The sequence below is a fragment of the Danaus plexippus genome, chromosome 8 (genome assembly GCF_018135715.1).
Source record: "Danaus plexippus chromosome 8, MEX_DaPlex, whole genome shotgun sequence".
NCBI classification, from domain to species: Eukaryota; Metazoa; Arthropoda; class Insecta; order Lepidoptera; family Nymphalidae; genus Danaus; species Danaus plexippus.
In genome coordinates, this window is record NC_083542.1 from 5,280,344 (window position 1) to 5,292,778 (window position 12,435).

At 30.9% G+C, this 12,435-nt stretch overlaps 1 protein-coding gene across 3 annotated transcripts; it reads right to left on the reverse strand.

Annotated features, from left to right (window-relative positions):
• Positions 1–176: 176 nt before the first annotated feature.
• LOC116772318 (protein phtf) lies at positions 177–11,128 on the reverse strand. Of its 3 annotated transcripts, none has more exons than XM_061521293.1 (15): positions 10,844–11,128; positions 10,536–10,589; positions 9,332–9,477; positions 7,913–8,121; positions 7,597–7,727; positions 7,366–7,512; positions 6,551–7,151; positions 6,076–6,190; positions 5,593–5,706; positions 4,740–4,915; positions 3,993–4,132; positions 2,954–3,182; positions 2,528–2,623; positions 2,131–2,373; positions 177–1,418 (listed from the first exon to the last, which is right to left on the reverse strand). In XM_061521293.1, the coding sequence occupies exons 2-15, from the start codon at positions 10,553–10,555 to the stop codon at positions 1,269–1,271; spliced, it is 2,517 nt and encodes an 838-aa protein (XP_061377277.1). In that variant the 5' UTR covers positions 10,556–10,589; positions 10,844–11,128; the 3' UTR covers positions 177–1,268. The 3 variants fall into 3 exon arrangements, with proteins under 3 accessions (XP_061377277.1, XP_061377278.1, XP_061377276.1); XM_061521294.1 differs by lacking the exon at positions 6,076–6,190 and adding an exon at positions 6,423–6,453 and having other exon boundaries at positions 7,588–7,727; XM_061521292.1 differs by having other exon boundaries at positions 7,588–7,727; positions 10,844–11,121.
• Positions 11,129–12,435: the final 1,307 nt, after the last annotated feature.

The following is a 12,435-nucleotide window of genomic DNA, read 5'->3' on the forward strand; positions in this document are numbered from 1 at the left end:
ATAAAGTTTATCGTGATATAAATCGTATTTTATATTAAAGAAATTAATTTTTAAACAAGTTTTTAGAAACTTGTGTTTTATTTATTTTATTATTACGGCAGTATAATATAAACAATATATTTTTTTTATTTTATATGTATGTAAAAAAAAATATATGTCGGTAATGAAAGACGTGATGTTTTTTAAAATTTATTTAAGTCGCATTTGATGCTACCTATGAGATAAGACATACAATACAGGCAACCCTAGACTTAAACGAATAAAAAATAACAGAATAAGCACCGATACATACAGTAATTATGTATAAAAATTGTTTTTTTTTTATTATTCCATATGCTCTCTATGCATTGGAAACATAGATAAGTTTTTTTTTTTAAATTTGAGTTAGCACTTTTTTTTAATAAAGGAACTAAGGTTTTACATAAGCTGTTTCCACTTTCAATCACTTACGGTGATATTTTTATTAAAAAAGGAACAATAAAAAAATATATTCAAACTTATTCTTTAACTAAATGGTTTAAAAAAAAAATTTTTTTTCGTATTCTACTATTGTTAAGATCATAAAGTAATGATCTTATACTAAACAATATTTTCATAAAAATTCATCTACTTTATGACTGGTGAGATCAAAACTTTTATGTTGTAGAATGTAGTCAATGTATGAATTGCCATGTATAAAAATGAGTGGTAAATGCAATGATTACAAAACTAGTTTACTAATGGCAAGATAGTTCAAGAGATTTCATAATGCAATAAGTTATTTTATTATTAAGTAGCATGTGATAAAAGAAGAAAAATTCATTTTATATTTATATAAAAAATTATTTATCTAAACAAGCATAAATTGATATTAATTGTTGATTTTATTATAGCGAAAGTAAATTTATTTTTTAATGCCCCATTTTGTTACTCTTAAAATATTACTAGGCTTAGTATATGAGATCTATATCAGATTATTAAGATTTTTCCTATAAAATTTCTCTATCTAGTTTCTATATTTTAAGCTTCATCCGATGTGAACATTAATGAGTTATAATTAAAAATTATTTTCTAGACTATTGTCTTAAACAACCCTCGTCGGAGTCCTATCAGATTATATTACCTGATCTTGTTTGTAAGTCGATTTTTCTGTCAACTTCATTGGATTTAGGGAATACAGATAATTAATATTTAAAGATCCCATAGACAATATCGAAATTAAATATCAGCTAAACTAATTAAAAACATTGAACTACACAAGAATCCATTATATTCGTTATCTACAGAATTTATTTAATTTTAATTTTGTGCAATTTCAACTTAAATCCTAACATTTCAGACAAGACTCCAGACAGCGCGGAGAGTATCACGACTTTAGTTATGGTGTAGAGATAATGATTTGCACATATCCCTGATATCTTAAACGGCGAATCCAATTCCTGAAACAGACAAGAAAATCAAATACAATTTGCTTTGTATAAATTAAACTTATAAACCCTTATAAAGTACAGAGAAAGTGTTTCAGAATTTAACACGTGTCGCTAAAATCTATATTCTATTGATCAATATTACTGTTGATTAATTTTAAGGTACTATAAGGTTCTAATTAGTTTTTGGGGAAAATTTATAATGTAATAAAAACGTACTACAAAATATCACATCTATATGTAGGTCTTATCTCACCAGTATTCGGTCTGTATTTTAAGAGTGAAAAAGTGACATATTAAAGTTGTTGCTCTTAGGCACGCATGTTTTATATTATATATATTTTTCCTTCTCTAATCATATTTGTATAGCTGAGACGAAATCTCTCAGCATTCAATGGATTCACCGTGCGGGCGCCGGGTCCATCGCGTTGCAGGGAGAGGAGCTCGGTTACGCCTGGGACTTGTTACCCAGGCGCTTTACCCAAGCTCCTCTCTTTATCTAACCAAATTTAAAACGAACCCACTAGAGCTGCCTTCGAAGGACGTTCCAAGAATGACCTGATATTAGTTTTGGAAGAACCCAAATCTTTTAGTAGGTTGTAGAGAGATTTGGATATTATACCTCTCGCTCCTACTTCAACCGCGTACAAATTTACATCGAACCTTTTCTTAGTGAGTTCGATAGCGCGCTTTATTATTCGCAACAAATACGATATTTACCAACCTTTAGCAAATCTGCGGCCAATTTAAGGACATTGTTGGCTACGGTGAGTTGTTCTTTGCTCTCGGGTCGCTGTTCTATCGCCAGATGTAAGTTGATCTGTTCTGTGAGTATCGCTGAGAGACATCCGCGGTACTTCCTGTTCACGTTACTGCCGAGGGTGAGCAGACGAAGGAGATATATACCGAGGCAACAGCTCCAAACCATAGCTTCTAACAACCAGCCCCTCTCGAGAGTAACCGAGTCCTTGAAATGTGATATATTTAATTATTAACTTTCTTGGCAAAATTTAATCCAGACCAAATATCTGAATTAAAAATTGAGATCTACCTTACATTTATATCCGAAAAGTAAATATCAAAAATTGTTTCCTATTTTTTAATATATATATGGAACTTACCCTTAATAGTTGTGCGCTGACACAAGCAAGTAATGTGAGGGTCAACATAAAAGCAGCCGATACTATCACATCCACCGACCTCTGCGGTCCACGACGCTGAAAACGAAACAACGATTTTTGAAAAAATAACCAGTGCTGTATAACCAATTTTTAAAAATAAAAATGACCTGAAAATTAATTTCTTAACGTCATAAAATAATAAATTTTAGATTATTAAAACTATTTTCATATAAAATAAGATTTTTATAGTTTAAATAATATATATATTTTTAAATTTTTATTTGTTTGTGTACTCCTTGTATACTCCTTGTATTACACGGTATCCTCGTTACAATTTATTAGTGACATAATCGTTTTTTATTTTTAGGTGATTAAAAAATAACTATCAATAATATATATAACTCAATGACACTTTCAAAATCTCACCCGCAGATATGATCTAGTTGACAGCCACGTCTTTATATTTCTGACTGTATTTAATCTAAAATGCGGCAATTCTGATTTCCTGGCTCGCCTCGCCGACGTTAGATGTGAGAAAAGCTTTGCGTAAAGGAATCTCTGTTTGTAGGCGCGCTCAGCGACCGCCAGGAGGAAGAACACTAGAGCGCTTAGAGCGAAACGTAATACACATGATAGTACGTTCGATGATATCTCCCTGAAATAGTAATTTCATATATATACTTAGTACATAATGGTTAATAAATTCTCCTTATGTAAGCATTTATGTATACAAGAACGGTTATAGAATATAGAGAATAGTAAGGTTATTAGTGTTACACTATTTTACATCAAAACTACAAAACAATTCTAATAAAATTATACTATTTTTATTAATAATTAAATATCAAAAGTAATTGATCCGTTATTTCATTTAGTTCATTCAAAACAACAACTAAAAGATGAATCTGAATGAAAAGTAATATGCACATGTATATACAGTAAAATAATTAATGTAAATTAATATATGGTCATTTCGTATTATAGGTCTTGCCAGTTGCGGCCGACACTTTGTGCGAGTGGACTTTAATCCCGGCTAAATATAATTTTATAAGGATAATGTTTCTGACATGGCAACGCTATCCATATAATGACAAGTTACTTCACCCTACATACAGCTATATACAGGGAGTGAAACTAATATATTTCGGGTATACTACGCGAATTTTTAACTGACAGAAATTCACATCTCGTCTGCCCGTGATCACGGTTAGTGAAAAGTAACCGATTATGTAGTTTTAAAATAATAAAATTCGCGTAGTATATGCGAAATATATTAGTTTTATTTAAATGAATAAAACTCGCGACAGTCTTAGATCTCATTATATACAGGGAGTATTATTATTTAGTCTTATGTTATTGAAAAGATATTCTACAATATACACACACGCACACATACGCACCCCCTCCCCCGTCACACATCCAAACAGACATTCAGGTGATAAATAAGTTTAAAGCAGGACGTTACCAAAAGCTGTCTCCGAGAGCTCCGTTGAAAACGCAAACCATCGAGCCCTGGGTATAGTTCACCACAAGAGATGGAATGTAGCTGATGAGAGAAATGTTCTGCAGCTCATCTTCACTGCGCGTGTCCTTCTCTATAGCCACCTGAGAATATTAAATGCCTTAGTTCACAATAGTTTGGTTAATTAGAAAAAAACATATGTGTTTATTTATAATTTCATTTCATTCAACATTTGGTAAAACAGTTAAAAGTGCCATCTATCGAAAATATGTAGGAACATTTTCGAGCGGCCATTACTAACGCCGTCTTCGAGAAAATGGGACCGTAAGCAGTACTACTTGCTGCATATTCCCCAAAACAATAAGCCCATCAAACATGGTGTTGTTGCGGGAAATAAGAACTAGAATTTCGTGCAAAAATCTAGTACATCTGAACGTTTGAGAGAGTTCTCATAAAGAAGTCTTGAAAACTGTACCATTGTATGTAAAGGGACTGTTTCCTATTTAAAAATGTTATTATTATTTTTATCACATTTTTAAGGCAAGTAAATAAAATTGTTATATAATTATTTATTTAATTGACGATTTACGAAACACTACAGCTATGAAAGCTGGTGATGTGTGTCTAAGTAATTAATATCCAATCATAATTTCTGTCTTTCTAAGTTCAAATCACTTTGCAGGCCCGAAGATATTCTAATATATGTATACTTGTTTTGTTTATTATACACATCTCTATATATCTATGTACCTGTACAAGTCTCATAAAGGGTGACACTACAGCCACTAGGCTCGCCATGAACAGCCCCGGCCAGACCCCGCCGTCGGACATAGCGCGCTCCGCCCGAGCCACCACGTACCAACTTATATCAACAGCTGACAATTCAGCGCGCAGAGTACAACCACGCTCCCACATTGTACATTTCACTGAAACAATAGGTAAAAATCTCTAAAGAAGGTCACTGATGACATCTAAGACTTTCGCGAGTATTCATTTAAATGGAACTAATGTTTTTCACATTACTATGCGTATTTTATTATTTTAAAAATCGAACCGTGAACCGTGATCACGGTTGCTGCAAAATAACCGAAACGTCGGGAGTATGTAGTTTTTAAAACAATAAAATACGCTTGGTAATCCGAAAAATATTAGTTTCATTAAAAGGTTACTATATACAATTACAAGTGGTGCCATCCGCGTCTTACTAATTATAATATACTATAATCCTTAGGATTATTTTTATGACTGATTATAATTAATTATAATTATAACCATTGTAATTTTGTATGGCAACATTTAAGTATAAACTTGTATTTGAGAACTATAAACGCTGGCTTCAGCCGCTTTGTAAGACATTACTGGATGTAACGCTAAACATTAAAAATCAAGACTGAACTGCAGTAACTTGACCACAGCTAGGCGCTGCCACCTACAAATTACTATATACATTGACATACAACGCTTTACATATTTCTCTCTGAGCGCAACTCTGATATATATATATATGAACGGAGTCACGGGCAAAAATGTATATATATGTATATAAGAAAAAATAGTAATAGTTTTGAAAATTTTAAAATCTGCCGCATACAAAATTATTTACCAGTGTCGCTGGAAGGATCCAAAATAGCGAACGGATCCCAAGAGCTGTCGGCTGTGTAATGAAACACATCCGAGTGACCGGCTTCGGATTGGGATCCGTAACTGCTCTCTTCACCTGCAAGAGTTTTTAGAATGACAGAGAATTTGAAAATCGAATGACTAGTTAGAATAAATGTTAGACATTAAGTATTAATGATACAATCTTTATTATTTCGTGCATAAAATACTTTGACCTACACTATAGTGCCAATCTATTTAGTTAAATTTCTGAACTGATTTGGAAAATAATATTATAGATGTTACTTCAGTATATCTTTATTGTCAATTGACTTTCAGAACTTAAACGAATATTTCAATCGAAACATAACAAAGCAAGGTCAGCGCTATACTGTAGTTGGAAATAAGAATATTTCCTTTGTAATTGAAAACCAAATATAAATAGTGGTATTATTAAAATACAATGTAATATGTGAAAATATCTTACTGTTAGTAATTTGGCCAACCCAGTCTGACATAGTATGGTGTGACGGTAAAGCGATAGATGGTGCTGAAGCCGAACACTCACCGTCCGATGACGAACTCTGGTAGTTATTTAGTTTCTAAACACCATAATCAATTAATTACAACATTTTAATATATTTGTAACTATACTTCCGGAAGATTTTGCTGTTAGGTACTTTTTATTGCTAAGTAATGATAATTTTAATGTTATAATAAATTTGGGAGAAATTTAGGCGATTTGACTCCGAAAATATAGTATTTATATGTACCAAATGTAATGTATAATAATTGTTGTAATGAAGCAGGCTCACACTATATTACATCTAATACCTGGTCTGTACTGATCTCTTGCATCTGTAACCTATTAGAAATGGATGAAGTAAAAAATAGACATTTCATGGAGTTAATTATGTATTAAGATACTACTTAATAATTTCAGGTATTCAATATCATCATACCTTTTGTTTGGCTTTAAGATTGTAATCTTCGTCCGTTGATTCGTGGACGGAGTTTTTGGCCCAAGATTTCCTAAATCTCACGCCGACCCTTTTGCCGTGATTCGTTGTGGCGCTATCTGATTCATGGTCCACGAATTTGTCTTCTTCATCTTTGCTTGTTTTCGCGCTTTCTGCTTTTTCTTCCGACGCTATTATTTTCGGATCGTTTTCCTCTGCCGGCTTTTCTTTTATTTGCTCGCGTGGCTTCCTATCCGTGTCTCTGTTCCTGATTTCTCCGTCGCTGCCGTGGGAGTTGTAGCCGTTGAGACTCTCAAAACCGTCGTCACCGTCAGCGAAGATAGGTCTATTTAAATTCTGTCGTACATTGAAGAATTCTAAGTATTTCTTTGTCAATATGTTCGGTTTGTATCGGAACGTACGTTTGGTGTTCCCCTCGTCAGCTGGTGGAGTGAACGTCACCACTGGCGCTGTTTCTTCTGGTTTTTTCCAGGACATATAATCCTCGTCGTCTGAATCTTTAACTTTTGCTTTCGCAGTATTTTTTTCTTTGCACGCATGTAATACAGTGTCATTATTTTTGGTCACTTCCTTTTTACGTTTCCTGTAAGGGATTAGTTTCAAAATAATCGTGGCTTTAAAAGCAATATAACAAAATATGTACTTGAATTATACTCATCCATATAACTTCCAATTTTCAAATACAAGCTCGATTTGACATTCTCGTAATAATTGTATCACAAATTTTAGCTAAATAACTCTCATAAATTAATCATTTGTAAGATTTTCGGAAATAATATTTTCTGGCTATCTCATACCGCATCCCTGTATCAGTTGAATCAGATCTCGAGAGCCTTCGCCTGAATTTTGATGATTTCGTGAGAGGAGTTTTGCTGTGGCTTGAAGTTGCACCACTTTCAGCAGATCCACCGCCGCTACCGCCATCGCAGTCAGATCGGGTTTTTCTATAGAAAAAACTCAATTATGCACTGAAAAGAAGGTTTTTCTTAAATAAATGAAAAGTTCTATATAATCGCTACCTTATATACCTAGGTAGTTTCCTCCGATATGCTGAACGAGGTCTTACTCTGGCGAGTTCCATTTCAGTAGTGCTGACTATTTGAGAATGCACTATACTTAGGACTATCATAAGACCAAGAGGCACTATCCATGAATAGGACTGGAGAGGAGAGAATACAGGAATTAAAGTAAATTAGACTTAAATTTAAATCTTGAACACACGATTACAATATAAAACGTGTTGGGAAGTATTAGGTTCAGTAGAGCAACGTACAAGGAATTACTTTAAATTATCGGCTTATTAAATTAGTATTTAATTTAAATCAATGATTATCAGATACTTACATCAATGTCCAAAGACACCGGGGCTATGAAATCTATGGTAATATTTATTACTTGTAACAGCCACAGTGCTAACAGGAATTTAGCACACGTTGGTGATGTTTGTTGAGCCCACCATTGGTATAGAGCTGGTAGGAAGAAGAGTCGCACCAACGCAAACCATACGACCCTTCGCACTCCTAAGGTCGGTTTTGCTTTAGGAAAGGATGATCCTGTATCAGAACGCAGTAGTTTATATGAAGAATACCCTCTATTTTACAACTAGCAACCTCCTTATGTTATCCAACTGCAATTCCGTTATGACGATTAATATTAGCTCCTCTTACTTTTGAAATTCTAAGTTTCAAAGTAAGAAATAATTGTTTAAAGTAATCTTTATTTAATAGTTTGTTCAAATCGTCACATTCTGCTTATTTTACGAATTTTTACAGCTATAATAACTTCTAAATAATAATATTCCAATTGAATAATTTAAAGAGGAATACAATCAACTTTAATTATTAAACGATTTAAGTTAATATGATACTAATCACCGCTATTCGTTCTGCCCGTATTTGATCTAAATAATATAAATGAAAGCTGTTATTACGGCTTCTATATAAACAGTTAGACATGAACCATAGTGAACTTTTTGTGAGCAACAATAAGTGCGACTAGCATGTATTATGACTAGGGCTATGTATACAATACCGTCATATATAGATGACATTATTTTAAACATAGTCCATTAAACGGATTTTATTATTTTAAAACTACATAATCCCGACGTTTCGGTTACTTTTCAAACGCGTTTCATTTTACGCGTAGTATATCCGAAATATATTAGTTTCATTTAAATGAATAAAACTCGCGAAAGTCTAAGATCTCATTATAGTCCACTAAATTTTGAATCACAAGTAAGATGACTTATAAGTAACATTTTTATACTTTGATTTATTTTGTTGCTATTGAGATTAAATATGTGTTATTTTTTATATAACATTATATAGTCTACGTTACTCGTAACGGAATCTAAAATTTTTAAATCGGTCAAATTGTTTTTGCTTTAAATGGTAATTAAAATTATATTTTCTTCGTAATTTTTAAAGAAATTTTGTATACGCGTAAAATAGATTTTAATAATTCTTTTTGTTGCTGATGACGTTTGTCATCAGTGCTCCTATTAAAAGGTCGTTAATATTATATGAAATATTAGACGCTAGGAACGAATATTGAGTAATTAAATCGTTTATGAGACATCATACTTCTTTCAAATCTCAATAGATTTTGAATAGAATTTTTTTTCCATACATAAATACAAAAATTATGGGACATCAAATTTAAATCTGAATACATTTCGTAATTTTTTTCTTTATTATTTGATGTAAGAGTGTAAAAAGTATTATTTTACCATTGAAGCAGTTATAATGTTTTTCAACTTGCCTCTGACTAGATCAACATCTATCAGATATGATCTTGGATGGGATGTGAAGTCTATGATCCGACGTCTGTATGTTCCTCTCATCAGGAGCTGTTCCACCATTGTCTCCCATTCTTCCTTGTCATAGGAACTGATTTTTTTCTGATACCTATTTATATATAATTTTTAGTATACAAACCCATCAAATGATATTTAAATTAAAACAAAAAAAAAATATTAACATTAATTCGATTATTCTCTCATGAAAAAATAGGAAATATCCATACATTATATTTGCCATAACAATGTTAATAAGATGTGAACATTTCATACAATGTTACATAATGTTCGAAGTCACGAAATGTTTATGCTAAATATATTTTCTATATGAGTGAGAATAATCCATGAATATCGAGTTAGTTTTATAAATAGTGATCTTAGTTATCTCTCTCCCACAATGAGATATTTGTAGACCAGCCATAAAGATAAATTCTATTTTCGGAACGAATGCTACAACATCCGAGTGAGTACAATCAATCAAAGCATGTAATTCAAAATATTTCAAGTCTTAATTTTGCTTTGATATTTTTATTCCCATATAATTCTTTCATTACCCATGATATGTTATTGATGGAATTACTTTATAGTACTTAAACTGCATGAAGCCAAACAATGCATGGAATTTGTGTATTATGCCATAATCCTATTTACAGACATAATCTTAAAAAAAAATCTTCTAATAAAACCTTATTAATATATTTCGTAATAAATTTATATGTATATAGTTGCTATTGATAAACAAATTTTGTGATCTTTAATTCAAAATAAGAACATATTTTTGTAGCCTTTACAGAAATAAATTAAAAAGTAGTATTTAATACTAAAACATTAGGCCTTATAAATTTTCATAACAGCATCTGTTTAGTAAGTGTTGTCCTTATTCATAACAATGTATCATTGTTTGATTAGTTATCTACATTGCACATATTATGCTAAGCTAGACATACTTTGCAAAGTCTGACAATTTTCCTTATATAGTAAAGAAAAGCATAATAATAAAATTAGACTGGGTGGAGTTTATTTGAATGTGTGTATGTTTTATTAAGTTCCTTCTATTGATTTTTTATTTAAAATTTATAAGATCTGTGTTATTGTATTTTTTAAGTGGTTTTACTTAAGAAATGACAATTTATATAGTAAGTAAAAAAAATATTTAATATAACTTACCAAGCTGCTAGGTGCTTCATCCTGAATCTCTTAAATGTTTTATTTACAGCTTATCTAAAAAATAATTGGTATAAAAAAATACTGGATTATAGAAGATTAACTAGTGGTCATTGTGCTAAAAAACGTTATATTCATGAAACGAAAACGAACAAAGCTTGTTTGATGATTTAAAATGTCAACATTCATGTAATTAGGACATTCCGACTTTCTTTTTGAGAATAAATTACTGTTTTGTTATGGAAATTTCAATAAAAGTAATCCTTTTCTCATATTTTATCCAAAAATTGTTGAATTGATGCTTTACTTACCAATTATTGTTTGTTTGTGGAGCACTGTATGTACTATTTTGTATTAATTACCAGTGTTAACTTGCTCTTTAACACTACAATATAGGGCTAAACTAGTGTTTACGATCTTAAATAATCAGAAAGAGAGACAAAATCTCATCGTCTCTTTAGTATATTTGACAACTGCTACATTTTAAATAATATTTTTTCGTTTAAAGAACACACTACTTCATTAAAAGTTATGAAGTACTGGAGAGTGGAGATTGGATTAGTAGGTACTAGGCATTTGACATTGACATGTTCTTGACATTGACGTTATATGTATTTTGAAACGTTTAAAAACTTTTCTTTTGAATTACAACATATAATATAATTGCTCACATTCCATTAAAAATAAATGTACAACTAGAAAATTAAATTTTTAAGGACTCTAGAAAACCATTAAAGCTTTTAACTATAATATTTAAAAATTGTCAAGTATGAACTATTTCGGATATAATGTTTTTGATATTCATTAACACCAATATTACCATGACCATAAAAGTCTTACACAAAATTAATAATGATATGATGCTCGTTTTAATGAGGCTTTTGATTATGAACGTTTTAAAAGTACCTTGTTTTATTTTTATCATAAAAGATTACTACTCATTTTTTCATGATAATACGGGGAATAGTATGTATTGTAAATAGTTCACTTTTTATCAATAAGGTGCAGAAGACCAATTTAAATAAGGTGTTTTTATTAAAATACGTGTTTATAAAAAATTTTAATAACAACCATGCGTTACAATTATATGGTTTCGAGTAACGGTTTAAAATTTTTCTTCTTCATTGTTTGAAGTTCTCTTTATATTTTGTATTCTTAATTATAGACAAAATAGATACCATGGTCACTTTTATTTGCATTGACTAAGAAGTTACATTTTTCGACTGTTCTAAGGCATAAAGAAATCTCAATATTTATTTATTAATATCGATTTTTGAAAATAATAAACTGATAAACGCACACACAGCTGAAAAGCTGCAATTGACAGTTGTAAGTACCGTATTGGCTCTAGATGGGATAGACATTAAGGAGTTCCTTTTTTATAACGGAGAATTCTACACTACACAATATCACGTTTGCGCTTACAATTTTGCTTACAAAATTTTATACAATCCTAAACATCATTATTTGTACTCACCAGAACATGAAATTTCTTTGTTTAAGGGGACGTAGTAAAAAAAAAAAACTAACATTGCAATAATATAATATTACTAATTGCTAATTCTAATTACGTCTTTTTTTCATCATTAGTAATATTAATTAATTATTATTGTCATTAAATATCGAGTCATAATTACAATATCCAGAAAAACGATTTGTATAGTTTTAAGAAAAAGTATTAAGAAAATATAAGAATACTTATCTCTCGTACTTTCTTTAAAGTACGACATACCTTTTAACAGATGGCTTAGGCAGATAAGCTAAGCTATTTGTAACCTTAATATAACGTGTTTTTATGTAACTCTATATTATTATTATTATGAAAAAGATGTCAAAGAATCTTTTATAAAATAAACTCATTATTCTTGTGATTTTTCGTTCTATTGATTGATTAACTTCTTTA

What these genes read in the sequence shown, in the direction of transcription:
- LOC116772318 (XM_061521292.1), bottom strand. Translation starts at nt 10,555, where the DNA reads ATGAAGCACCTAGCAGCTTG. An exon ending in AGATGTTGATCTAGTCAGAG is followed by an intron (nt 8,122 to 9,331) that starts GCAAGTTGAAAA and finishes GTTCTGATACAG; the next exon opens with GATCATCCTTTCCTAAAGCA. An exon ending in CCTTTATGAGACTTGTACAG is followed by an intron (nt 4,133 to 4,739) that starts GTACATAGATAT and finishes TAATATTCTCAG; the next exon opens with GTGGCTATAGAGAAGGACAC.